This window comes from Aspergillus fijiensis (genome assembly GCF_003184825.1).
Source record: "Aspergillus fijiensis CBS 313.89 unplaced genomic scaffold BO72scaffold_56, whole genome shotgun sequence".
Lineage (NCBI taxonomy): Eukaryota > Fungi > Ascomycota > Eurotiomycetes > Eurotiales > Aspergillaceae > Aspergillus > Aspergillus fijiensis.
In genome coordinates, this window is record NW_024469032.1 from 1 (window position 1) to 27,189 (window position 27,189).

The 27,189-nt window shown below is 50.5% G+C and overlaps 4 protein-coding genes across 4 annotated transcripts; 2 read left to right on the forward strand and 2 right to left on the reverse strand.

The window, feature by feature from the left end:
* Positions 1-1,628: 1,628 nt before the first annotated feature.
* On the reverse strand, positions 1,629-5,636 carry clcA (putative C6 finger domain protein). The gene is made up of 7 exons (XM_040939819.1): positions 4,863-5,636; positions 4,667-4,779; positions 3,169-4,599; positions 3,031-3,111; positions 2,765-2,967; positions 2,174-2,711; positions 1,629-2,108 (listed from the first exon to the last, which is right to left on the reverse strand). Exons 1-7 carry the CDS (start codon positions 5,424-5,426, stop codon positions 1,892-1,894), a joined length of 3,147 nt encoding a protein of 1,048 aa, XP_040797719.1. The 5' UTR covers positions 5,427-5,636; the 3' UTR covers positions 1,629-1,891.
* A 5,252-nt stretch (positions 5,637-10,888) lies between these two features.
* BO72DRAFT_226892 (uncharacterized protein) lies at positions 10,889-11,643 on the forward strand. Its single transcript, XM_040939820.1, has 4 exons — positions 10,889-10,985; positions 11,040-11,164; positions 11,331-11,391; positions 11,454-11,643. The coding sequence occupies exons 2-4, from the start codon at positions 11,060-11,062 to the stop codon at positions 11,540-11,542; spliced, it is 255 nt and encodes an 84-aa protein (XP_040797720.1). The 5' UTR covers positions 10,889-10,985; positions 11,040-11,059; the 3' UTR covers positions 11,543-11,643.
* A 7,422-nt stretch (positions 11,644-19,065) lies between these two features.
* BO72DRAFT_451401 (uncharacterized protein) lies at positions 19,066-21,507 on the reverse strand. The gene is made up of 3 exons (XM_040945478.1): positions 21,369-21,507; positions 19,612-21,014; positions 19,066-19,553 (listed from the first exon to the last, which is right to left on the reverse strand). The coding sequence occupies exons 1-3, from the start codon at positions 21,391-21,393 to the stop codon at positions 19,287-19,289; spliced, it is 1,695 nt and encodes a 564-aa protein (XP_040797721.1). The 5' UTR covers positions 21,394-21,507; the 3' UTR covers positions 19,066-19,286.
* Positions 21,508-23,666: 2,159 nt separating this feature from the next.
* BO72DRAFT_227035 (uncharacterized protein) lies at positions 23,667-25,582 on the forward strand. The gene has a single exon (XM_040939821.1). The coding sequence runs from the start codon at positions 24,064-24,066 to the stop codon at positions 25,513-25,515; it is 1,452 nt and encodes a 483-aa protein (XP_040797722.1). The 5' UTR covers positions 23,667-24,063; the 3' UTR covers positions 25,516-25,582.
* Positions 25,583-27,189: the final 1,607 nt, after the last annotated feature.

Consider the following 27,189-nt stretch of genomic DNA (forward strand, 5'->3'; position numbering starts at 1 on the left):
GGGGAAGGTTGAAAGGGAAGGAAGAGAAGAAGGCAGGCGGTGGGAGGGGGGAGAGAAAGAACGAATGCGAAAGAGAGGAAAGAGAAAAAGCGAACCTTGAAGGATGAGGAGGCTGGGGTGAATGATTAGTGTGCTTGGTGGATGAATATAGCCTAGGTGTAGGTAGGTGGTGGTTAGATCGGCGGCAGCGGTAAAGTGGTTGTTGTGATTGTGGTTGTTGTGTGGGACTCCGGTCGGGAGCCGGAGGAGGACCAAGAAAAGTAAACAAGTGAACCGTGGATCTTTGCTGGTTGGAAACCGGGAGGGAAAGGAAGGGGAAGCAAGCGGAGACCAGAGCCACACCCTGGGGCTGGCTGGCTGGCTGGCTGGCGGCTGGCGGCTGGCGGGCTGACAGTCAAAACCTCACGAAGGCACTGGACCAGTAATCGGCCTTAGCGGGCTGGGCAAGACCCAGAAAGGATGGCTGATGCTGGGCAGATGAATTTGACACGATTTAGTAGATTTAGATGATGATGATGATAATTAAGAAAGGAAGCGTGCGTGGGAAGGAAGGCTCAAGGAATGTGGGGTAATTATCATGGATGATGGGAAGCTGTGTCAGAATGCGGGTAGCATAGACTGGAGAAGTTGAACAGATGGGAGGGTGAAAGAATCCCTGGGTAGTGGATGTGGATGAGGATAGGCTGATGACGATGGAACTCAGGGGACATACTCGTCGTAGCTGAGCTGTCAGTCAATCTGTTTGTGTTGTGCTGTTGTTTAACTTAGCTGATTATTGAATGGTTGGTGGATCGATCGATGCAAGTCCGAGTCCGTGGCAGTAAGACGGCGAGGCTGGGCCCGACCGATCGTTGCACGTGCACCGGCGGAAATGACGGCTCTGCACCTGAGCTGACTTGCTTCAACTAGGTAAGTTACCTACACTAAGTCACTGCCTACTGCGTACTCCGTACAATAAGTACAGTACATCTAACTGTAATGCAAGTATTGGCTATCTACTTGCATGCGCACGCCATCTAGCCTCTCTTCCAAGTCTTTGCGCTTTCCCCACAACAATGTGTCTAGCTACATTCGGCCTCGGCGGCATAGAGTCGATGTCGCTCGTGTATATACAGCTTTAGTAGGAAATGGGCCGAGAAAAGGAGAAGAAAAATGGAAAGGAAGAATAAAGAGAACAATGGAGAAATCTCAGTGTATAGTAAGTACCCATACACAGATTCATGAGGTGCACCGCACCACAGACGATAAGGCAGTCGCCATTCAACAGACCCCCCTCGGTCAGAAGATTAACAATGCAGGGGAAGACCACCCCGACCAAACTCCAAGGAAGAGCAATATAATGAAAGAGAGACCGCAAGCATTGTAATATACGTGATCTTCACCCTCGATGCGCTGAAAATGCAAAGCAGATATACCTCCCATTTCACTGTTCACCTCGCGAGCACGAGACAGTCGACGCCACATCAACTCCCAAAAGCAGGGCCTATGCCCTTGGCCCAGATCAACTCCTGAAAAGAAATAGAAAACGAATATGACCAACACATGATAACGGGCATTGCAAGTGGCTGTCCTGCTCCGCATCGATTCAAGGCAACCGATGAGACATACATTGAGTTAGTGAAAGACAGGCTTTTGATAGCAATCCACAAAGAGTAACATATAGCCACTGGGCATGACCTCGTGTATGACCAACATATCCCAGAACACTGAGCAGGAAAAAAAAAAATGGCCCGCGTAGGCCGGAGTTGCCAATTGGGTACAAATCATCAATAAGCGTTGTATAAGAAGTATGAGGGGTGGTTGGAAAGAAATGGTGGCAGAAGTATCGCACAATCATTCGCATGAATCTCTTCGGTCTCAGGCTAAGGCATCGGAAAGATCCATATGCGTATCACGCCTGGATGAAGCTTTCAATCGAATCCCCGAAAATCTTCTCATATATCTCGCTCAGAATCTTCGCATCAGCTCGCAAGCTAGGCGAAATTTCGCGACTTTGGAGAAGGAAACGGATAGTTCGCTTCATGAGTCGCTCCAAATCGTTCCGATCGACAAGCTCGGATAAACTCGACATATACGTAGCCGACAACACCAACATGTTACCAAATTGACTAGCCAACAAAAGATCGGTCAGTACGATGTGTCAGCACGTAGGGTATCAAGAACAGCAACATACGCGTGAGCTGTGCCGAAGATGTTGGTCACAACAGGACGACCATCAATTCCGTCGAAGGCCTCGGTGCTCAGCATGGCGGAGTCGATGCACACCTTGCACGCTCTCCGCATCTTGGGTTGGAGATCGCGATATGCGTAGGACGCCCAGTTCCCACCCCCTGGGGTCGGAGTTGGAGCGCTCCGCGCGGTTGGACCGGCATCACTGGCTAGACGTGCCATGCCAATGGCGCGTTGGCTGTGGGTCAGGGAAGGGGACACTTGTTGTGACCTCGAACCCGAGATCGCTGATCCAGTAGGAGAGTCGACGGATGCTGAGCTACTGGTGTCGTTGGCAAAATGTAGAGCATGGAATAGAAGCGGCCGATGAATGATGTACCGTGCCCCGTAGTATTTGGCACGCATGCGGGCCACATTGATGTCTTTCGATGGTGGATCCGTGTCTTTCCAGCGCATCACTTCGGGCAGACTGCTCCTCCAAAGTTCCAAATTCATGCTCAGGATTTCTTGAACATGGGAAGACCAACGCGATTCTCCCTTTCCTTGGGTTGATGTTAGCTGAATGGTTGAGAACTTACGCGGGCAGTTCACTCACTTTCAACCTTGTACAGATCTGTATGAACGCGATTGAGAACCTTTCTGAGGTGAATCTGCGCGGAATAGAAGAACATCATCATGGTGCTCGGGGCAGAGATCTCGTTCGGTAAAGTCAGTGTATATTTTCCTTTCGGCAAGGAAATTCGGCCTTCTGATCGGGATATGCCGCTAGCCGGAAGATCGAGTTCCGCAAGAATATCACTACACGGAGGTGCGATTAGCTTGGTGAACGACCTGTCGGTGTGAAGCGGGCCCAGACTATACCTTTCCAGTTGCAGACAGGTCCAATATGCGAAGTCAATGGAGTCTTTGAGGGGTCCATCAACATACTGCTCATATCGTTTTCTGCCTCACTATGTCAGACATAAACTGCACATAACAGGTATAGAATTTGGAACTTACGTCCGCACAAGCACCTGACAAGCTCTTGCTGCTTGATAGATCCACCCGTGGCTCTGAAAAGGGTGCGCCAGTTGTCCGGCATATAATCCTGCAAGTAAGGCTGCTTGAACGTGATCGAGGCCATTGGCACCTTGTAAGCTTCCCAAGATCTGAGTCGCATAGGCATAAAATGCCAGGCCGGGAATGACGTCTATGTTGCGCGGTTTCCGGGGGTGTAACGCATGCCCTGTGCGATCCGAGGACGCCTTGCGACCATCCATCGAAGAAAAGGATTGACCATCCGCCTGAGAATAGAAGCTGCCTTGCGGTGGCACGGCTGACAAGGAATCTGCCCGTGAAAGCATGTTTCGGGAGGTTGGACCTGGGATACACTCGTCTCGAAAGTTCAGAGGGACATCAGTAACCGGTCCAGGAACGGGAGGTTTTGTTGCACAGATGCTACCAAGTGCAAGAACTAGAAGGCTGATTGCATTTTTCAACGACTTCTCGACGCGACGGCCGCTTAGGCCATCGGGCGTAATGGAGCTGGGGGATGGGACATCGCAGCCCGCACCATGTAGAGTCTCGCAGGATCGCTTTCGCTTTGCGCTCCGCGGGCCATTGCCATTGCCGTTGAGAATAGGCGCTGAGGTTGCATTCGCCGGAGGGCAGTACCGTGCAATGAACCTTTCCATTCGTTCTTCCAATTCATTCTGGTTGAGGAACGGGTGGAGTTTGTGTATGTGGTCCATGTAGCTCTGGTAATAACAGCGAACGGTAGCGGCATCCGTAGTAAAGTACCCATTCTCATCCAGAGCATCTGGCCTGGTTCTGATGGGTGTGCCTTTCTGATGAGGTACAGAGCCCCATGGTCCACCAGCAGCCGCATCATTTGGGTAGGTATGGTCCCGTGCAGGATGCCCGTTCGGCGGAGGTGATGCGGTCAGGTCCTCGCTGTCGTTATGGCCTTCACCCCGCCCATAAACAAGGATCAGACCACGTTCTTCCTCAAGCCTCATCACATAATCCTCATCATACTCGCGTGGGGAAAGAAGACTTTTGATTGACGGCCACATGAGCAGTTTGTGGGCCGCCGTCGTATGCTCAACGGGAATAGAAAGTTCACCATCCTCGCCGGTTACCAGCATCTGTGGTTCCCCTTCGGCAGCCTTCTCAAGTTCCCGATTCACGAAATTGGATATTGTCTCGTCTTTAGTCTCGGTCTTTTGGAGGAGATCGGCGATGTCTGGTTTCGACATTCGGCTGAGTGACTGTTTCTGCGTTTCGGCAGCCTGTATGATCTTCGTGTCTGAAATTCCGGTACCTTGCAAGATAGCCGTGAGCTGGTTCCCTTGCTCAACTTGCATAGATACCACCCGTCTTATATGTTCTATCACTGCATCTTCCAGCTGTTGCACACGGTCCATCATTTGTTGGGTCGCTCTTTCTTGTCTTGGGAGGCGGTCAGCATGCGATCACCAAGACCTAGACGAACCAGAGGAGAGGGCGGGTCACAGACTTGTGAGGGGGCACTTCTTTATAAACACATATCAAGTTATTTTCTTTGCAATGACTGCAAGCCGGACGACCTTCATCGCACTTGGCCTTTCTTGCTCGGCATTGATCACACGCCTTGAAGGATAGCGACATCACGGAAGTCAGTCGACACGATTCTTCAGCAGCCACAGTTCCAAGAGAAGAAGACGTTTAATTACCTGTTGAGCCCGAGCTGCCTTGCGATGGCGCATCCCGAATGCCTGATTCGGGAAGTAGGCGGGATCGTAAGGTGTAGGTGTCTGTGAGAGGGGCACCGGCGGAGTATACGGGGCTGGTGGTAGGGTTTGTGGGGGCGGTGCAGGGTCACCGACAGCCACAGGCGTCTCCGGGGGAGGGAACGACATTCGTGCTACTGGAGGTCGATACTCTGGGGGTGCGGAATGAGGTGGCGGCTCATGAGGCGCTCCGTTGATCGGCGGGCGGAAACTCGGGTGAGGAGGAGGTGGAGGCGGGTGCGTCTCTGGGGGCGTATGCGTTGGTGGTCCAGGTAGACTGGTTTGCCGGGCATATGGCCCATCGGGGGGAAGCTGCGGCAGTTCCCGATTCGACATGACAGAATACGGGTGCGCGTGGAGCGGAGGCTGAGGTGCGCTCGACGTGCGCCGCTGGTCCGCAGGGTGGGTGTCGAAAGAAGGCGCGTACGGAGGACGCCATGGCTGGTCAAACACGCCGGACGTGCTGGGCAGACCGTGCGACCCTTCGGGGAGCGGTATGCGATGCATGGAAGCGAGCAAGTGCAATGGGCGATGACCAGTCGATACAACCTGCCTGCGTTTGGGCTTCTGTTGAACAGATACTTGCGGGCTAAGCCCGGAGCGTCTGGTTGTCACAAATCAACAACCGATAATCAGCTCAATGGTAGGTAGGCCATGCAGTCACGAGGACATGATTACGATCGAAATGAGCACAAATGCTGTTGATGTGCGGCCGGAGTGCTGGGGGTAAATGGAAAGCTTGAGCTGTCCCGGACAACAGTTGCACCTCGCCCAGCGATCAGGGTGTCAGAAAATCCAATGGCAACTTCTTCCCTGCGCGTCAGATCGCTCAGCAATTGGCTTCAGAGCTGTGGGATTCTCTTTGTTGCTCGAGACTAGATCGAGGAAGACCAGAGACCATGCGCCGCACCTTGCAAGTAGCGATTGAATCGCGAGGTGAGGGGCGAGAAAGGATCAGCAGGTAGTGGTCGCTTCTTGCGCAAATAAGTAGCCTGGCAATCGTTAGCTTTGTTTGGATAGAGAACGTGAACGAATGGATGGCCGAGTGATCAAGCAACAAAGGAGCATTTTTGGCCGTACAGGGTTCGCAAACAAGGTGATGAGAGTGAGGGATTAATGGGACGGCCGGCAGCACATCGTAGTAAACAGACACAAGACTAGGGGGCAAGCCGTGCTTGCAATATCATCCGGCCATCGGTCGCAACAAGAAATCGACCATAAGACGGGTAGAACTCCAGGCGCATGTACAAAAAGCGTGAGAGGGCGAGTGATAGTAGCATGTATAGCAGGGGAGAGGGGTTGAAGGAGGAGGGGCGGTGGAGGGGGAAGGGGGGGGAGAGAGGGGGGAGAGAGAAAGAGAGAGAGAGAGAACTGCCAACGATCTCCGCAGGTAGAGAGACTAAGGTAAATAAATCAACGAGTTAGAGGAGTGGAACACACCGAGACTGGTTTGTCGTAGTCTGTTGTGGATGAATGGATGTATGGATGGGTGGATAGATGGATGGATGAATGTACGGTCAGAGTGTGTGGCTACTATTAGTGGCCGTCGAAAATAGGCCGATAGACTGGCTGGGTGAGAATCACAGACCCCGAGCTCTATCGGGAGGGGAAGGGGGTTTGGAGATTGAAAGTCGTTAGAGTCGGCCCAGTAGATAGTAGTCGCAGCGCTCGGTAAGCACTTGGAGAAGGGGGAGACAAAGAAAGTCTCGGATACAATGTCCCAGCTGCAAGAGGGACCATTACCCAGGCTCCTAGAGATGTTTGGTGGTGTCAGGCTTCGTGCATGTCATGTGAGAATGTGTGAGGAGGAGAGGAGAGGAGAGGAGAGCAATTCCATCACAAGAGGGGAAAAACAGAAGCAAAGCAACAACATGAAAAAGAAACTCGAGAGAAAAAAAAGAAACGAAAAGAAGAAGCAAGGCAAGAAGGAAGTTAAGTGTAACATACGCAATGGGTGTTTTCCAGGTCAGATTAAATCAAATGATGATGATGATTATAATAATAATAATAAGAAGAATAATAAACGATCCAAAGAAGAACCCTTTAAAGAAAAAATATTAATCCAAATAGGGTAAAAAAAGAAAAAGAAAAGAAAGAAAAGAAAAATAAATACGACGCCGACGACGGGAGGTCAAGTCTGGCAGTTTTTCGATCCAGCGGGAGATATTTAGGCAGGTAGCTAAGCCAAGCTGTCGGGTCGCCCGGGGGAAGGAAGAAGAAAGGAAGGGGAGGAGAGTGGATAAATTGATTACCTGGGTAGTACTCCGTACCGTAGTTAGTAGATCGAACGGTGGTCGAGGTTCGGAGGATTCAGGTTGTGTGGGCTTCTTTTTCCTTAAGAAGAGAAGGAGAAGAAAGAGAGAATTTCGGCAACGGGTCCCAGAACGAAGCAGAACGGGGCTACCGGGGCGGGGGGGGGGGGGGGGGGGGGAGGGAGGGAGGGGGTGTAAAATCGATGATGGATGGATCCTCGAGAGAATTATTATTAAACTGTTGTTAAAACTGGAATTGGGCATAAGTTGTTGAAGCAGTCAGTGACTTCCCGCTTGGTGACTGAATGAAGAACAAGATAAAGTCAGTCAGTCAGTCGGTCCTCTCTCGGCAACAGCGGGTTGATCTGATGGGGTAAAAGGTAAAAGGTAAAAGGTCAAAGGCGGGATCGAAATGCTGGAAAGAGAAAATGACGATGGATAGATAGATTGATTGTTATTCCTCCTCTTCCCCTTCCTCTTCTTCTTCTTCTTATTATTATGGTGGAAGGGGGAGGGGAAAAGGACCCAGAGATCAATTTCACACTCACTCACTCACTCAAAATGGGGGGGAAAGTCGGGCTCCAAGGTGAGGAAGAGAGGAAGAAAGGAAGACAGAAAATTGGGATCAAAATAATATAATACTAACAGGAATGGATGTGCGTGATGAGCAAAGAAACGAAGTATTAGACAAACGGCGGAAGGAGCAGTGACAGTGACAACTGTACTCTGTAAGTTGAGGGTGTTGATGCCCCTCTTTTCTTCCCTCCAAGTCTCTTCAAGCTCTTTCTTTCCTTCCCTTTCTCTCTTCGAAGCAATCTACCTCTCTAGGCCAGTACCTCTACCGCAATTCAATACTTCCATCACTTCCACCTGCTTTACCTATTGACTCTTTTACTGGCGGAGGGAAAGAAGACGGATCAGGTGTGAAACAACAACAACAACAATAACAACAATTACAAGGAAAGGGAACGAACAATAGCAGCAGTACGCCAACTTAGCAGTAGGTATACCTACATAGTAGTTAGAGTATCTGCCCCTACGATCCTTACAGAAAAAAACGAAAGCGATTCAGTTCTCACTTGTGCTGCGCAACCCTTCTGGACCCCTTCTTCCCCAGAGTCCCTGTCTTCTTCTTCAACTATTGCATATTCTGGTCCGGCTACTGTTGCTGCTGCTGCTAGACTAGCTAAACTACTTCTACTTTCTCTTCTTCTTCTTCTTCTTCTTCTTTCTTGCTTGTCTGCCTGCTTGCTTGCTTGCTTGCTGCTTGCTTGCATGGTCTCCGTCAGGTAAATTGGGACTGGTAAGCCCGAACCAGGATCCTGGTTTGCATGAATCAACACAAAGCCACCAAAATTGACAGATCGCTTTTCTCGAGGACCGCTGGGCTGGTCTGGGTCTGGGCTGTCCTCCGCTTGGTCTTCTTTGCGCTTAGAAAGACGATGCCTTTTTTTTTCCACTGGAGATCCTCGTTTCCTCTTCGGACACGAATCTAGTAATCCACCGCAAAACATAGAGCCGAAATAAGTTGATCCTCCAACATAAGAGGAAGAAAATATAGTCTCCGGAGGGAAAGTCAGCGCGCGTGTGGAAATAAAAACCATTGTGTGTGAGGAGCGCGCGCAGCAGCAGCAAGTGGAGCCGCAAACTGGAGCTGCTGATAGGCTAGGATTGACTAAAAATGCTACCTAGGCTGTGAATCGTAGGAGCCCAGTTCAGCATGAACACAGCCCTTTTTCGAAAAGCCTACGGAGTACTGAGAACCTGTACATCGGTAATTTAAAAGCCCGTCATATTCTTCGATCGTCTGAAGATACTTATGAGTAGTAGCAGAAACTGACTTGGCTGAAAGTGGAAGCAGGGGGAGGGGTGACCGTTCGGGAAGTCAGAGAGAGCCTGTAACGCGAGGGTGGAAGGGCCCGCAATCAGTTCCGGTCCTTCCCAAGTGCCACATGGGTTTGACTGGAGACTTTCGCTCGGCTTGACCCAAAAGGCTTATATAAAAAAACAATCATACTGGGTAGAAGGGGAAAGCAAGGATAATATCATGGAGGTGTATCAGAGATGAAAAGCGAGGGTGTGACCCCGGTTGATCTAATATCAAACATATTCCATTGACAGATACAGAGAACTCCATCCGTAGATGATACTGCCTTAATTTTCGGGTCCGATCGAGAACGGTTTTTCTTCGGCTGATGGTCGGTTGATGGACCAGGAAATGATCGGTGCCCAAAAGCGCCTGAGGGGGGCGGCTATCCTCTTCACATGTGGTAGGAGGTTAGGAGAGTCAATGAAGAAGAAAGATGGTCATCAGGGAGGGAGAAAATACGGTATGGGGAAGGGTGGAGGGGAATGATGGACTGATGGACTGATGTTCGATGGGGCATTGTTGAAGAATAGGTACCGGTAAGATGATCTGAAGGGACAGCAAAGTTGATCTGTCCATCAAAGAATGACCCAATCCCTTTGCCCACCAGCCGAGAATGGATAAACACCAAGCTACGAGTAATGAGGACACTGACTGGAGGTAAATGAGGGGAGCAACGGAAGTTTACATGTGCTTGTTGCTTCAAGCATGCTTGCTGTCGTTAGAACCATTTTTCCGGTCTCGCAGTGCTGCCCATTTGACTAGGTACAGTAACTATGTTTCGGACTCTTACTCGTGTCTCTGGTTTCTTGTGATCGAAGGTACTCTACTCCGTAGATCCTTGGACTATGAACAAGGGGGCGACATCCGTCACCTTCAAGGCGTCTGACTGACCGAGCGGTCAGCTCTTCTTTCGTCGGTTTCCCTCCTGCCCGGCCACGACCGTTGATGCCTAACATGAATACATCCAATACTGCGAGCAGCGAACGACGAGAGTTTGAACCGGGGGAAAGAGGGGGAGGGGTGATAAGGTTGCCCCCCGGCGAAAAGAAAAAGCAGAAGACGGTGAGCGTGGTTATATAAGTAGTGCAGCAGTTCAGGAGAAATTCCCAGGCGGCGAGCGCCTCGAAAAAGGCGGAGAAACAACCGAAGTGACATGCGGATGCGGTGGACAACGGATTTCAATAGTCGATGCAAACAGCCATCAAACCAGTCAGTCGGCAGTCAGTGATCGTGGATCTCATGCTGAAGAAGCTGAGGGTCACGCCACAATCCATGTTCTGCCCGAGACTCTGACATGCATATGTTTCGGACTAGGTAAGTAGCTAGGTAGCTACTAACCTACCACTTTTCCTGGCTCAATGCTGCCAGTTGAGAGCTCCAAGCTGGAGAGGAATGGATCTGTTTCCGACCCCACAACCAGAGAAGCGAAAACATAGTGGCGATATTGTTCCCTGGTTCAACTCCCGTTGGCATCTATTCTAAACTTTCAGCCAGCGCCTCCCCCCCCATCTTCTCTTTTCTCCCTGCCAGGAACGAGCTGTGAAATAATCAACCGCGGGAGAGACCTTCGGGGCGCGGTAATCTACGGGAAGAAAAACAACTGCGGATAAATTACAAGGATTGTAGATCAACACCGATCACCAAACAAACGTCACCGGTCGACCTTTTGTTTCCACCAAACGCCGTTTGTAGCACTGAGATTCTTCATTTGCTGGGTGTTCTCCATACGAAATCGATCAAGGACAGGAATTTGGATCTTGAGCTTCAAGAGATTAAGACCCTCAAGGCTACTTTTCTGGAACCCTCTCCTTCTTCCCACCCCCCCATTTCGCCACTGGAAGGGGGGAGGGGGGCTTCGCTTGGTGTACTGTACTCCGTAATGCGATACACATTCATTCGGTATGCGGACGCGAAACCCCTTCCTTCAGGTTTGAGCCTCAGCTCGTAAGACCTCGCGCCCGGGAAAGGAGCCAAACGTTAGTTAATTGATGCAAGTAGTTACAGGAAAGATTAAAGAAATGCACGTAACGGACCATTCTGATCTGCTTGCAGAGGTTCCCTATCATCAGGGCCGCTCAAAGAATGGTCACGGTCGTACAGTGCTTGGTCACTTCGGGGAAATTGTAGGTAATCGAGCTTAACCTTTCACTGCATTTTCCATGGGGCTACGGAGTACGGAGACTCAATCGCACACTGTTGTCCGCCGGCGATCTCTTAGCCTAACCTGGTAGGTAAGTTAGCAAGGTAGCTAGGCAGCCAGGGAGCCAGATACTCACTCACTCACTGCAGTGTACAGTACTCATTACTACCGGTATAGATCTTTTGACCAGGATAACAATGTCGGCTTACCGTAAGTCATAAGTCATCAGGTGGAAAGACTGGGGCACAGTTTTGACGGCCGTGATCGTCCAGGGGATCGATATATGGCATGTGTATTTTTTTTTCACGGTCGCTGGACCACAATATGTTTTAGTCTCGACTCCCAACCCAGCTGGGACTGACCGACCGACAATACAATGGAGCCAATAGTTAATAAGAAGCAGGTATTCTGAATATCAAGTTCTCATATGAGATTCATTCGGTCAAGATTCTCCTCCAGCTACAGAGAGACTCATCACCGCCAATCACGATCCACACCATCCCCCATCCGCTTGTCATGTCTTATTCAAGTTCCATTTTCTTCTCGTCTCGCATAAGGCGTTATGCGAAGATTTAGTATCCTCCCACGATCCCGTCTCCTGGAACCCGCCCATCGGCTGCCGGCATTGTTTGTTCGATCCTCTCGGTCTGTCAAGGATGAAAAAGGGTCTCGAAGAATTGAATGGGGATTCACTTCTGTTTCTCTCTTTTCTTTCAAAAATCGAAGAAAAAAGAGAGATAGCATTCGATGTAAAGAGAGAGAAAAAGAGAGCCACCAGCTACTATTTTCCCACTCTCGATTACTCACAGGAAAAAGAGTGGGGGATTGTTAGCCTCTCGCTCTCTCGATCTGTCGACTCAACTGGCTCTGATTGAACGAAGATCCTGCAAGGTTGGGCGCGCGCTCGGCAAGATTAGTGGCGGATGATGTGCATATTTGTACTCCGTGCGACAGCGCAAGGTAGGTAGCTCCTCAATTAGTAGATAAAGTAGTGTGTGAATTGGGTAAGTTAGGTAGTGTGACCAAAGCGCCAAAGGGGGGGGGGGAAGCAAGGGATAGCCCTGTTCGGTACAGATTGATTGTCACTGTAGTTGGGGATCCGTTGGCCTTCATTGCACGTTACACGCGTTGACTAATAAAACCATTCGGCTGGAGGTGCAACTATTGTCAGCGACAAAGAGAAGGGTCCAGATAGTGAGGAAATAGTTTGAATCACAAGGGACCTTGAGTAGGGTAGGGAGGGGGTGGTAAGTTACTCCGTACTAGACCTGGGATCCTGATCGATTGACCTTTCAATGCTGCTGTCCAACATGAATTCGGAATCGATCCGTATCAAGGTGAAAACAAAGGCAATTCTACCCTATTGACTGATACCGTAATGTAATGGATGGTTGGAAGTCTCCAATAACCACCCTGGTATTGAAGAGTTGCTGTTTCTTCCCTTCAAGGCCTAGTCCAACCCATTTCGCTGTCTGAGCGCAGACAGCATCGAGTCGTCGATGACTGGCCGGTGCCCATCTGATAAGGATAACCCATCTTCCCACTGGAAAACGGGCACCGCCACTTTGCCCAACCGCTGCACCATCCATCCACCCATCCACCCATACCGTATGCTTCTTACTCTGTAGCTTGATCATTTGAACGATGATACGAATCGAAACTATAGACGGCAGCCCAAAGACAAATCCTTCAAGACAGGCCACCACCCAAAGCCCCCGTTTTCACAAATGGCCGAACTCCGAGACTGATTCGCCCACTCTCACAGAAGGGCCCTGTGCGCAAGTGAATGAACTTCGGCGACATACTGAGAGGAAAGAGTGTTTGCTCCTGGAGATCTGGGCGAAGCTTCCAGCGAATAGACGATGGAGTGGGAAGCAACTCATCACGAGGCCCGGGCTCCATTCCGAAACCGGGTCAGACAACCTTGATTTTCATCATAGGCTGAAGCAAAATGTTGATCAATAGTTGGGGTACGAAGCTGAGTTGGTAGCGACCTAGGATAGAATTCACGTCCGTCCCATCAAGCTTGTGATTTGCCCATCAATCTACCTCTCTCCTCGACTACCTACGGTAGGCTACTTACCTGCCCTACCTGACTCTACCGTAACCCTTATGGAGGTGCATGGTACATGTCCTCACCACTGCCGAGGGGGTACAATAGAGGTCACGAGGTACAACTTACCACTCCGTAGAAAAGGTCAGAGGGTCAGTGGCCTGCCTGAGTACCGAGTAGATCTGTGTCCGATGACTCCTTTGGGGGTTCCGCCCTTTCGATGTGATATTTCCCTCCCCTTTAGTTAAAAAAAGTGCCGTGCGGTCTCGGTCTCCTCTGGGCAAATGACAGCGGGCCAGCCCGCTTCTGGTGGTTGGTTCGGGGTCGGATCATAATTCTACTGGTACGCGGTAGGATCGCTGAAAAGTGAGGCTGGGGAGATCCTGGACGCATGATTGGCAATAGGAGAGGATTTATACGGAGATTTGTAAGGGCAATTGGGTTATTGTGAAGCTTTCAGGCTGTGTGTGTGGCTATCTGCTACGATATCTCAAGTAAGTTATTCCATGTTGCCGGTTGTTGAGGGAATGCTCCTTTCTACAGGAGAGTTGCTAAGTAATACTACGCTATGTCTCCGTCAAAGACTTTGAGAGAGCTCCTCTCGGTCATTTGTAGGGTGGGCGTCGAGACAACAGTGACCCTCCTTGCAGCGACTTGGAGAATCCGAGACCGGTCAAAATTGCTGCATCTAGTAAACAATCAACGGTCTGACCTGGGACGGTACGCGAGGTGGATTGTAACGACCTGGTGACGCTATATCACAATCGATCTGCTGTCGATCCGACTCACTCAAAAGTTGAGCTAAAGCCTCGTTATTACTATGAGTATGTGATGCCGTTCCCGGAAGAGCGGCGCGTTCATTTTGTTTGGACGGCTTAACGTATCAATCTCATCTTGACTGAACCAGTGTGCTACCTGGGAACGTCTCCGGCATGTTTTCTTATTGCGGTTTGCTGTTTTGTTGCCAGAAGGAGCACGCCATAAGAGTATCTGACTACCGTCCGTCGAGGGCGATCTCCCTCACACACCACGGACATGACAATGTAGTGTGTTCATGACAACGTGGCACTGATGAGTAACATGTTCTGTGCTGTGGGGGAGCAGTCGAGTGACAAGGCCTTCTCTTGCAGACTGTGTGCATGATGACCTGTACGATTAAGGGAGAGGGGCGGGGAGGAGTTCCTGTACTGGACTCCTCTCATGCCAGACACCCGCACCATTGCTCCCAGCCCCAGGGTATCGGTTCTTGAATCGAGCTGCGATCGGGGAGGGGGTTCACAGGAGCTGCCAGTCCGATCGCTCGATTATTACTCGGGTTGGGGCGGCGCGCATTTAGCGCAGAGGTCAATCCAGGAACCAATCTTCCCAACTTGCTGCTTGCATGTGCAGTGCACCCGTTTCATGCAATTTGAGGGGGTCTCTATTCTCTATTCTATGCGTTTGGTGCAGCGGGAACGAAGAGACCAAGAAATGCGGTTACCACACGCATTAGCCCGGCGTTGGACAAGCGTAAAGCCTATCGTATGGAGACGAGTTTCCTCTTCAGATTGGATAGTCAGTTGAAGCTGAAACAATCGTCTCGCGAAGTGAGAGGGAGCGAGCGAGCGAGAGTGAGTGAAGAAGGTGGGGGAGCGGGGTGGATTAGATCCATAGCCTAAGTTAGCTGGCAGAGGGTGATACATAAAGACCTACGTCGTACTGTACATTACATTCAGAATGACCTTCGATTCGACAGATGACACTAACCCATCTGGGAAGCACAGGTGAATCGGAACCCTTCGACTAGTTGTGGAGAGGCTCAGGAATCTTGCGATGTGTAAGATTTTGTGGGTAGATGAGTATGCGACAGTCTTTTGACTCGAGCACAGACTTTTTTTCCTTTGCAGTAAGTACCTAACTTATGGCTCGGCTCACCCATAGGCATCTTTCTGCCGGACGGGCCGCGTTGGCGGGATCGGGAAGCTGTTTTGCATGAATTTCCTGTAGGACTACAGAATGGCAACAGGGTGCAGGGGAGATGGAATGAGAGGGAAGTACCCGGATCATGGATACTCTTGTGATGAACTGAAACTTGAAGGAGGACGCACAGGGCGCACACGAGAAGGAAGAAACCGAATCTACCTACCAGAAGCAAGCAAGCCCGAGGTCCTTGTAGTGGTTTTGCACGCCACTGGATTCATCACATTTCCTATCGGTCTGGATCCTCTCTTCTCAGATTCCCCCGAACATCGCCGACAGACAGACAGACAGACAGACAGACAATTGCGGAACAATTGTGCAGCAGGTATCTGCCTATGACTATCTTCAGGTGAGACAAATATACACCAACTAAGGCTACATGACAGTACCTTATACATCAACTGCAAGCCATAAGTTAAGTACATACCGTACGGAGTACTCCGTACATTAACTGGCTACCGAATGGTAGGTATTGTATTGTAAGCCTCCCTCGGCTGACTAATCGGCACTTTCTTCCCATCAACATTGTTGATGATGGTTGGTGATGAGACAGACTATCAAGTAGTACTGTCGTGTCTAGTTACAGTACTAACCGGTCACACACTATCCTACGAAGTACTCCTCAAAAAAAGCAACCAACCAAGACCATCATCTCTTGACGAGCAATTTCACAGAGCCAAATGTCATGTCATAGCTTCGGAAGCAACCAAAAAGTACCTGCCTGATGGAATACGATATCCCGCTTCCCCTGATCAGCAACCATGTGTTTGAAATGATGCTTCTTCAGGCTCTAGACTACTCGTAGCTCAGCCACAACACCGTATACTTTTGTTGCTGTATGTACTCCGTACTGTGACCCTGTCTAGGTAGTGCTAGTGCTGGCGCAGAGTACAGAGTTTACTGTATAGACTCTGTTCTTAGCAAGCGAGCAAGCAAGCAAGGAACAACAGCGGTTCTCTCGACTCCTACTCCAAGACTGTGTCATCAAACCAACACACATTGATCGATCGACAATGTGCGCTGTCAAGTCAACAAAGGAGACAGAGAGCTTACCTTTGCACAAGTCAACTAAGCCGGAGAAAGAATCCGTCTTCAATTGCAGGAGCCCAAGGTGAGCAGAATGATGATGAGTCCAAAACCGGATCGCCTTTGCGAAGTATATGAACCACACGACTGGTTCATCAGATGGCGACGCTCTTCAAGACTTCCCACACTTCCATTTCTCCATCCGTTGCCTTGCGCTCGCTCCGACGCATACGTCTCGATAAGTCATCCACCCCAAGGATCGATTAGCAAATCGCAACCTCTGACTAGCTGGCGATCTACGACAATCCGATGATAAGATCATAAACAAGCTACCAGGGGCCCTATCGATCAGGGAGCCACATTTCCAAGCCTTTCTCATCAAGATCGCGCACGTACATGGAGACCTGTGTGTGATTTTCCCCCAAACCCACTTCTGCAGAGTATCAGACAGTGGGGCTCACGGTGGTGTCCAGTGAGAAACCTTTGCAGCCTTCGCTAAGTGAACTTGACTAATTCCTCTTTACCTACTCGGGCTTGCCAACTCAATTTATAACCGAGTGAGTACTCCGTACAGTTATGACCCGCGTTAATGTCAATCTCATAACTTCCGACAACCATCAATCAGACTTCCAGGCAGCCAATGTTATTTACCTACTTGAGTTCTCACCCGTTTGACTCGTCTCTTCTATAATTACTCCATCTCCCAGCAGCGATAATAACCGCCCCCAGCCCACCCCATAGTTGAGGCCTACATGCATCCACATCTCACTTTACCTTTACCCCCACAACCACAAACCTCGCCAATTCTCCCCGATCCCCCTCATCCAATCCAGCCGCATGCCACCGGATGTACCCAGCGGACGAAAGCAAACATTCAACCCCCACGCCCACCGCACTCGCTACAGAAAAGCAACCAAAGCATCTATCCACCATACAGATATCGGAGTAGTCCGACCCGTTCCCAACAAAAGAGATCTGGCCGGATCTAGGTACTCTGTACTGTACGTAGTATACACAGCTTCGAGGGCGAGAGGGCATCACCAGAAATGGAATCCCTTCCCCCCGGCGATCAAACAACAACACCTATTCCCGATAAACCAATCATCATATCTCGATTCAGTCCATCGATGGAAAACCCCCATGGACACTTCTCCTTCTGTTCCTATTTTGTTGTTGCAGGCTGATCTTCTGATCCGATGATTGTGGGTGTGTGTTCTTTTGCCCCTATACTTTGCATAAGCGGGGACGGGTTTGTAGATGTATGTCCGACTACTTAGCTACTAGTGCCAGGGTCTATTGAGCGGTGGAAATGCTGTGCTGGGGTTGTGGGGTTACATGTATGCAATTATTCTGCAAATAAGTCTTTCCCTAGATCGCATTATTTCCCATCAATCATGCTGCTGCTCTTGATGTTGTTTGTGGTTCCATTGGTCCCTCGCTTCTGTGTCGGGGGGGGGGGGGGGGGGGGGGGGGAAGGCTGACGAGACGTCACGTCGGCATTGATGCGGCATGTAGGGCACCGAGGTGCATCAACTAGAGAGTTCGCTGCCAGTCCATGAATCAGTCAAGTTGATGAACGGTGGGACATCAGCAGTAGCCTCCTAGCTAACGAGTTAACGTAGCTTGTCCCCAAGGTACTAGGTAGGTACCTAGTATACTGTACCACCTTCCTCATTGCCATTAGACTCGAAGAGCTTGCAACAAACCCGAGGAGAAATCCAGACCACAGTTCCTACCTGTATGCAACTACCTATCCCAACTCATCTTCATCGACAATCTACATTATACAATAGGATAAACCTCAACTCCCCAGAGCAAAAAGATAAGCTCCAGAAACCCCTCTCATCATCATCCCCCCCTATATCCCAAGACAGAAAATGCAAAGAAAACCTGTCCAACCACAAGAGTATCAGAACGCGACACACACATCCCATAAAAAATAAAGACCCCGATAGTCTCCCCCCCCCCCCCACCCTCCTCTCCAGCAAAATGTACTCTTTCTTCTGGGTACTATACCCCAAGCTTCCCCTTCCTAGCTATTGAGGCCGAAACATCCACAAGAAAAGGTAGTTCCCGATGTGGAACAACACACAGACAGGATTTTAGAGTTGAAAAGGCATGGATGACCCCCGGACGCCCGGATAGAAGGATAAGCAGTACTACTTCGACTTCCAAAAAGCCCCATGAAGTGGTGGGCTACATCGGGACGAATGAGGAATGGAAGTGGGTGTCTGGATAACGAAGGTTCTCTCGCACCCACTCATCCGAATTTGCTTGCTCTTCACGGCTCTTTTTTCGTAAGACTCGTGCAGGTAAGGACATGATTCAGACCTTTCGGATAGTCACAGGAGACGAAGAGGAAGCAAGGGAAGAAGGAAAGGCGGGTGTGTGGGGGGTGTCTGTCATCGGCGCGATCTACAGTACCTTGTTTCCTTCACCGCATGCTATGCTATCGTTCTGGGCTTCAAGCATGAACGAGACGCTACCGGAAACATGGATAACGTGGGTAATGCATTGGGGCTGGGGGATGTTCCTTGGAATATCCCACCCTCAGCATCACCGTAGACTGAAGATAGTGGTGGTGGTACGGGGGGTACGGGGGAGTGGCATGAAAAGTGGTGTAACCCGAGACTCTCTCCTGCGGAGCGGGTTGTTTGATGGGCATGCTTTTATGCTGTGCTGCCTGCTTTCGGTAGTTAAGTATCCAGTTAGATAGGCATGCAGTAGGGCAGTAGGAGAGTCTAAATCGGGAGTAGCCGGAGACTCAGTACACAGTACTCGGCCTGGACTACTCAGAACAAGTCCGCGACAGGTAGGAGAGGCCAGGTCAAATCAAGGAATGAGTATCATAGGGACGAATGGTATGCTTTCTATCGGTGTCTATGGTCCTGCCATCTATATATGATGATATGATGCAAGAGAGTCATGATAGGACATCAGTCCAGGTAAACGCTGTCGCAATGTCCACCGTCAAATTTGACCGGGTGTGGACGAGAATGAAGAGCAGAGAAGGCTAGATCTGAAGGCTAGATCTGGATATCATAGAAATGCACACACGAAACAAGTATCAGTTGAGATGCTGGAAAGGGGAAGGTTGTTGCCGTAAAAGATAATGAAAGATGCCCCAGATGCCCTTGAAAACTTCAAGTCGATCTTCGGCGTCGAACAAATCGTACCACTTGGTCCGTCGGAGCTGGAGAACCTGCCACGGTTGATCACCGTCCGAGACTGGTGGGAAGTCGCTGCGCCCGTGGGTAATCATTTCGAGATATCGCCGATGTACACGCAAGTGCAGAATAGCCAGATGGTGATTGATAGATGATAGCATGTAGATCTGCCCTGTCTGTCAGTATGCCTGTTTTCGTCCGCAAAGCAAGTTCGGGGCTACGTACATCATCGAAGGGACTCTCAATGGGCTTCCCGATCTGGATGTACCTCATTCGCCTATCCCAAAGACTGGGACCGGGTTCCACGATCTTCCACTTGGAGTTGTTGCTCAGGTTACGGACCAGACTTGGCCGACGCAATGCAAGGAATGGATGCTCAATCTGATGACGCTTGCGAGCATTCCCTTGCTCCACTGAAGAGGCATCATCTTCACCTTGCCCATGGCCATCGCCATCGGCATGGTTTGGCGCACCACCCCACCGCGGCACGGTCGTCCACCACTGGCCTTCCCCTGGTCTGGCTTCAGTGGCTCCCTGTCGGGCTCGTTCCTGTGCGGTCAGGAGCATGGCACCCACTTCGCGGAGCAGATCACACACATCGCCGACGCTTTCACCGGGGGTGTCTTCGGGTCCTCGAAATGCAGTTTCCGGTCGACACTGAGCCGTGAAGACGGGCCCTTCCATGACGCCACTACGGGCCAGCTGTCGATCTTTGGGAGATCGAGCGGCCACGAAGGTCTGTCGGACTGGGAATAGGACCGTCTTGGCGGCCAACTTGGGAGGAGCAATTGGCAGGGCGACCTGACATCCAAAGGGCCAGGCAGCCATCTCCGTCAATGCTCGTATGGTTTCGTCGCGCGCATCTTCCGGCATTTCACTCCCTGAACCAACACGGCGACCTTTGTATCGGGTCACAGTCTCTGGTTTCAGATCCCGAGGACCTGGTGGGCTGTCTGCCAGGCCTTCGTCCTGGTCCATACCGTCCACATCCATGCGAATCTCTGGGATGTCAAGGTTCTTGGATACTTGTGGCTCCTCGTTCGTCTGCATGGGTTCATCGTCCTGAACAGATGGCGGGGAGGCCGGGCGCTCGAAGTAATCGTCCAAGCTGGTATCCCAGTACTGAGCCATGCGCTCCAATCCCGTCCAAAACTTGCGTGTGTGTGTGACCCTGACTCGATCCCGTCCTTCCTGGGGAGGCAGTCTAGCCACCTCTCTGAATGCGTCATCGTTATCGAGTAGTAATTCACTCTGTAGCAGTTCAAACCGGTCTCGCGAGGGGTATGGGTTCTCATTGTCCATCAGAATAGGAGTGCCATCTTCATCCACCGGGGAGGATCTGGCCGACATGTTTTCCCATGGAAGTGGGGGGGCTGTTTTCGGACCCGATTGACGGACAATGCGGGCGGCAGGGACATCGGATTCCAACTTCAGATTCAGGGCCTCAAATTTCTGTGGATTGATATCTTGCGGCCGTCGGATGGAGGCTAGCACTTCGTTGAGTCTAGCCAAGGATGTTTCGGACCCATTTTCTGCAAGATCGGGGACGTGGTAGACAGGGAAGTCGAGCTGTGTGGGGGCAGACGGTGGGCAGCGCTCTTTCTCCGGTGCTGCGCTGACCGGAAGGCCTGCATCGCATCATGTCAGCAATGGAAAGAGTCAACAGGTGATTCGTGTCGGGCGTGGCTCATATTGGGCAGAGAGCCGACCGGCGAGCCACTGGGGGGTATGGGGCCCTCGGAAGCATAGGCACAAGGCAGAATTGACCCCAAAGACCATTGCGCGACCGAAGCAAAAGAACTCTGTGGCTTCAGGTAACCACGAGGCCAGCAGAGCCGCCGCTTATGTCGCGGGGTCTGTGCTGTGATTACAGGGTCCTGCATGGGGGCCATCGAGATAAGAACAGTGGTTGATGTACGAGAGCAACGATTTGCATGAGAGGGAAGATTGTCCAAAGAATAGTGGGAAACGGGCAGCCTTACCCAGCGAACCAGACCACCCGAACATGATGCCGGGAAAGTCGATCGATCACACAGGGGAGAGACGCGCAAGTGTGGGAGGAGATAATCTGTAAGGTACTGTACCGGGGGTTCGTGTGCACGCCACCCAAGCAGAGAGGGAAAGAGAGGGGGGGAGAGAAGAGAGCGCTTTGATGGGTCAAATGTAAGGGAATAAGGTGAGAAAGGGAGAGGAAGAAAGCTATTCAAGCCGAATTGCACAGCACTAATTAAACAGAGGCGGAGCGACCAATTGATCGATTGATCAATCAATGGGGGTCATGCAGCTGTGAATAGTACACATGTAGACAAATTGGGGGGGGGGGGGGGCAAAAAAAAAAAAAAAAAAAAAAAAAAAAAAAAAAAAAAAAAAAAAAAAAAAAAAAAAAAAAAAAAAAAAAAAAAAAAAAAAAAAAAAAAAAAAAAGAAGACGAAGAAGAAGAAGAATGAATGAAGAGTGGGTAGTAAAAGTTGGGGTGGAGATTAGCGCCAACCAGCGATGGCAAAAAAAGTGGGTGGTGGATTGGATTGAGGGGGGAAGAGGGAAATGTGGGATGATTAAGAATGAAGCAAGACGAACAGACAAGTAGAGTACGGAGTAGTTACCTATCTTTTCAACAGAAGCGAAGCTCTTGTGGTAAGAGGCAGCAAGAGGCAGAAAGGATCAACAGCGGGTTTTACTCCAATTATCCATCATTCATTTATTCATTCCCCGGTCATGGTCATTGTCATGCACTCACTCACTCACTCACTCACTTACTTCTCACTAGACTAGATAACTAACTACTCGAGTACTTACTGACGATTATCGCCTCGAGGGGATCTCCTGATCCTATCACTCTTACCGGTCTGTCGCATTGCCAATGACCTTTGTACTGCCTGCATATCGACTTGACTGAATACACTCTCGACCACGTTCTACTCTTGTGTGAAGATCAACTACTCATGTATAACTTACAAGACACACACACAATGCGGGGAAATTCTGGAGTGGCGGGCAAGAAACAGGAGAAGGCCAGGACAAGCCCAAGGGACGTGGACAAGCTCATTTGGCAACCATCCTTCGAGGGTCTCCATGCCCATTAGTTTCATTAGTCTCATTAATGAGTGAGTTTTGGCGGAGTTTGGGGCAGATCCTTGGGAATGTCAGGAGCCTTTCCTTGGGCGCAGGCGAGGAACCACTTTGGAACCACTTTGGAACCACTTTGGAACCACTCTTGCCATGACATCAATCGTATGGCACACCTTTGCATAGATCCTGCTCTTTGCCAGCCAATGAATCATAGACAGAGCAACAACCAGGTAATGTCAAACTAACTGTCTGCTCACATTACATGACATGACCTTGTTCCAATTGTTCCTATTGTCAAATCATTGAACAACCAACTAACAATTGAGGGGAAAGGCAGACGTAGGCAGACGTATCATGGATCCAACCTCAGGCAACCATCACCGCAGTTGGAGAATGGGGCTTTGTCCAAATATGGTTAGTCTATGTGACTCAGCATGCACCTGATGCCGACACTAGTCTACTTCAGGACTAGGGGAGCATCAGCCAATGACCAGGGGACGATCAGGTGGTCTGACCTCCCGAGTCGAGAGAGTGAGCTGAAGTATCCCGTCAGTCGAGTCAAACACTCTCCCCAATCTAACGCTCATGCTTAACCTTCAATTCGGATTGTTGATCTACCTAATATCTGTCAAATATGCCTGTATGCCTATATACCAGCATGCTCGCATGATTGCAAGCCAATCTCATTGCACAGTTCACTCTTCATGGTCTTTCATCGCCGATCCTACCCCCCATGATTGGCCCGAGTCCCGCCATCCATCACCTTGCTCTCTCCACTCAATCATCATCAAGTGTTTCCTGAGTGTCCCCTGAACTACGGAGTACTAGGTATGAACTCTTCTACTCCTCACGCGAGGGGGGGGCCAAAGGGTCTGAACCCCTCTTATGCAACCATATGACCATCTTGTCAGAGCTGTCTCTGCTTCCAGGTCGGATCGACTTTGGTGGCTCTGCTGTTTCATCCAGCTTTTTATCCCCTGCTTCGCATATCAGCTTCCAATTCTACGTACATGCACACATACAAGCGCCTGGCCCCAACACATTCGGTAGATTAGCTTGCCTGCTGTTGATATCATCCTAGGATGACCAGCCGTTCTGTTTTCTTTTTTCTTTCCTTCGCGTCAACCTCTCGTGTCAGCTTTTCTCGCCCTTTTCGAGGCTGTGTTCCTTAGCATCCTGGATACATCAACTTCGACGCCTCTTCACGTGGAATCGCATTTGACCGTTTTTTTTGGCCCTCTACTTCACCGTCCGCATCCTGAAACAATACCGTCCAACCCGGGCCGTCGTCGCCTTCGACGTCCCTGTCATGGCCTGCCTGATTTGTCCAGATAGAGGAAAAGAACAATGAGAAAGATTTAGTGACTATGCCCTGAGCTGCTGTCATTCCTGCTTTTCTGTCACTCCCTCCTTTCGTTTCTAGTCGATCGTTTCAGCTGCCATCGTGCTCTCGGCGCTATCACTCTTTTACGCGCCTGTGGCCTCATAACCTGAAAGTCTCTCTTTCTTGCAATTATACCAGACGTTTATGCAGTCTATATCTTTAAAGCCTTCGGCCTTGGATCCAGCAAACTTGCATTGCGCTATTCGGCCTGCGGGCTTGGCGACATGTCCATGCCTAGTGCTTGTCTGCTTCTTCAGAATACCAGGTGCACCAGGTTCCCACAAGAGTCCAGCATTGCTGTGCCCTCGGGGGCACCTTCGGCAATAACCAGCTTGTCATGGCCGGCAGCAGGAACTCACATCGCCGTCCCGAACACGGATGCTTCGTCGTTGATCGACAATGAGACTGTCCCAGCATATGATCCGATTGCAACCCGCACACATTCTCAAAATTCACTTGAATATCCTGCGCAGACCGCAGCAACGCGGCTGTCGCAGGCTCCAGCCGCGATTTCTACAGATATGCTTCCCAGTTCCGTCGCAACCACCGCGACAACAGATAGTCTTAGTGCTTTCACAACCTCATACCTTCCTAGTGTTCAACATGAACACGTCCCACTGTCTTCGCAAACGAGCACCCAAACTCCGAGTCTCAGCTCCAGCCAACTCGTGCAACCATCGTCGACGGAGCACTCTGAGTACTTGCTTGGTGCAGCCAGCCTCATCACATCAGCGCCCCAGACGTCTTTAGCAATCAGTACTGCATCGACAGCCATACCTACCACGACGGATGTGACTTCCAGCAACCACACCACTTCAGCAGATCCCGTAGATTTCCCCCACGACTCTAGCTCCAACACCCCCTTACGTACCATCTTGGGCAGTGTGCTAGGTGGACTGGCCTTCGTGGCGCTCGCTTTAGTCTTAGGTTATTACTTCATGAGCTCGAAGCGACGCACTGGTCGAGGCTCGCCGAGCCTCGGCACAGGTGAGGAAGGTTTTACGGCGGAAAAGATACCTACTGTGGCACTCCCAGGTGGTGCTTCTTGTCCAGGGTACCAATCGCGCCGGTCCTTTCTTTCCGAATCCTCCTCTTCTGTCCGCTCACTCCCCATTCACGTGGCCAGAGTCCCCGTCTCCAAACCCGAATACACCTACTACGACCCCCGCTCTTCCGCCATCCCCCGCGCTGCAAACGCTAATCCATTCGTCGAGCCCCTCGAATTCACCTACAAGTCGACGTCATCCCGTGGAACGACCGTTCAATGCGACCGAGTGATGCGCAACCCTTTCGCCGACCCCTATCCCAGCCCGGGAATCGTATCGCCCACCACCTCCACCTCCACCTCCACCCACCTGCGCCGATCGCAGATGTCCCAGCAGCAACGCCCCGTGTCCATTGCCTGGGGTGGCTCCGTCTACAGCGGCGGCGACGTCAGCCTGGGCAGCACGCTCATCCTCCCGAATGGCCGCAGCAGTGCCGGAAGCAGTCTCCTCAACCGCCTCAGCTACCCGTTCACCGTCAACGAGCTCTCGGACGCCGGGGGTGGCGAGGGGTATTATGATCCGGGCGCGCGGGTCAGCACGCGCAGCGACCCATTCGATCTGGAATATCCAGTCAAGGCGGCGGTCATGCATCGTCGCAGTTCGACGACCATCCCGCTCGCGCAGGTGTAGTACTCAGTAAGATCTGATTCTCGGGGATTCCGTATGACTGGATGTGTATAATGATATGACCGAACCGACCCGCTGTATGATGATATGCTGCGCCATTGTTTCTGGGGAGAACAGGGAGTCGTAGTTCCATGTTTCTACTTTGCTGTATAACCTTTGAACTTCATGTACATGTATGATTTTTTCTTGATCTCAATAATTCCATGAGGCACGGAAGGTGTTCTGTGCCGTGGTTCGGGTTGTATGATAATCAGCCGGTTTTCCACTCCTATTCGCAAATAGGATCGATCAAGATCTTGTGCACCTATTTTTATCTTCAGAAATTTACTCCAGTACACAAAATAAACAGATTAAAGAGATGAAATAATAACAAGCCGACAGTCTATCACCTGAAGACTAAGAAATGGCTTTCCTCCCGACCATTTAACCCTTTATCTTGGAGGGATCGGCGCATCCGCAAGACCAACTCCACCCACCACCACTTTATATATCCAACCCGCCATCCGAGGACATCTATGCATTAATTACTACGCCCCCGCTACAGATTGCCCCTTCCCAACAAACCACACGAGGTGCGATAATCGGGATTCGCAGTTTGAACTGTGCCTGGCCAATTGAATTTTTCCAATGTGTTTGGAGTAAGATGCGATGAAGCCAAGATCATGTCATACCCCCCCCCTAGAGGCATGACTTCATTGATAGTGTCCGCCCACACACCCGCAGTGGAGTAACGGGTTACGTGCAAGTACATATGTGTAGTAACATAAGAGTTATGTAAGTACAATAAAGTTTGCCGAACATGGCAGGGCCTGATTCCTAGGTTGTCCCGCACGATACTCATAGCCACTCAGTCAGTTTTGCTGATCATCAGAAGGAAAACAGAATTCTTTGAATGCGGGAGTCGCGTGCGGTGGGCGGGTTTCCTCTAGACGTAAAACCTCGTGGAAGGAAAAAAAAAAGAAAAGAAAAAAACAGGAAAAATGCCCGTGGTTCTGTGTCAAGGCGGGCTTTCACAACCTCATGGCGAAACAAGAGGGGAATGGATGATGATCCCAATTCCCATTTCTTAGGGGTGAGTGGGTTCATTTCGGTCAACATTCCTCTAGGTGGGGCTTTTTATTGTACAGCATCGCGACGATAGAATATTTATCCTACGAGCGAGAAGAGACCCCGCGACTGGACTGGACTGGAACCCTCAAGCGTGATATTCAGGAAACGTTACGACATTAAACAAGGACGATGTGGGGGAGGAATTATAGCTGGGGATGGGGTAGAAGGGTAACCCGGCCGGAGGAAAAGGGCTAGACCAGGCCTTAGAAGGGGAGGAAGGAGGAGTTGAGTAGATAAGGTGGAGAGCAGGGCCCGAATGCGATGGCATGAGATAACGAGAAAGAAGAAAAGACATCCGGGGTAGAATGGCTCTGGCTGAATTTTTGTCCGGGGTATAAAAAGAGATGGCAAATGGAAAAGACCATGTGTGTGAGTAGAAGATAGAAAGAACAATGTTCGGGAATTTCGTAACACACACAAAGCGCCATGCCATTGTTTTGGACTTTGATGAAAAAGTTGGTCATTTCTCTTTTTTTTTTTCTTGTCTTGTTCCATATTCACATGCTCTAGGCTTTCTCCCCGTGGTGTAAACGGGCAAAGAGGTAAACCCAGAGGTGATATATGTTA

Coding starts and splice junctions, on each gene's coding strand:
- BO72DRAFT_227035 (XM_040939821.1), top strand. CDS start 24,064: ATGTCCATGCCTAGTGCTTGTCTGCTTCTTCAGAATACCAGGTGCACC.
- BO72DRAFT_451401 (XM_040945478.1), bottom strand. CDS start 21,393: ATGTTCGGGTGGTCTGGTTCGCTGG. Junction 21,015..21,368: donor CGGGTGGTCTGGTTCGCTGG/GTAAGGCTGCCC, acceptor GATGCGATGCAG/GCCTTCCGGTCAGCGCAGCA. Junction 19,554..19,611: donor TTGAGAGTCCCTTCGATGAT/GTACGTAGCCCC, acceptor CAGACAGGGCAG/ATCTACATGCTATCATCTAT.
- BO72DRAFT_226892 (XM_040939820.1), top strand. CDS start 11,060: ATGCACGTAACGGACCATTCTGATCTGCTTGCAGAGGTTCCCTATCAT. Junction 11,165..11,330: donor TTGGTCACTTCGGGGAAATT/GTAGGTAATCGA, acceptor CACTCACTGCAG/TGTACAGTACTCATTACTAC. Junction 11,392..11,453: donor GATAACAATGTCGGCTTACC/GTAAGTCATAAG, acceptor GTGATCGTCCAG/GGGATCGATATATGGCATGT.
- clcA (XM_040939819.1), bottom strand. CDS start 5,426: ATGCATCGCATACCGCTCCCCGAAGGGTCGCACGGTCTGCCCAGCACG. Junction 4,780..4,862: donor AGGCAGCTCGGGCTCAACAG/GTAATTAAACGT, acceptor CTATCCTTCAAG/GCGTGTGATCAATGCCGAGC. Junction 2,712..2,764: donor AGATCTGTACAAGGTTGAAA/GTGAGTGAACTG, acceptor CATCAACCCAAG/GAAAGGGAGAATCGCGTTGG.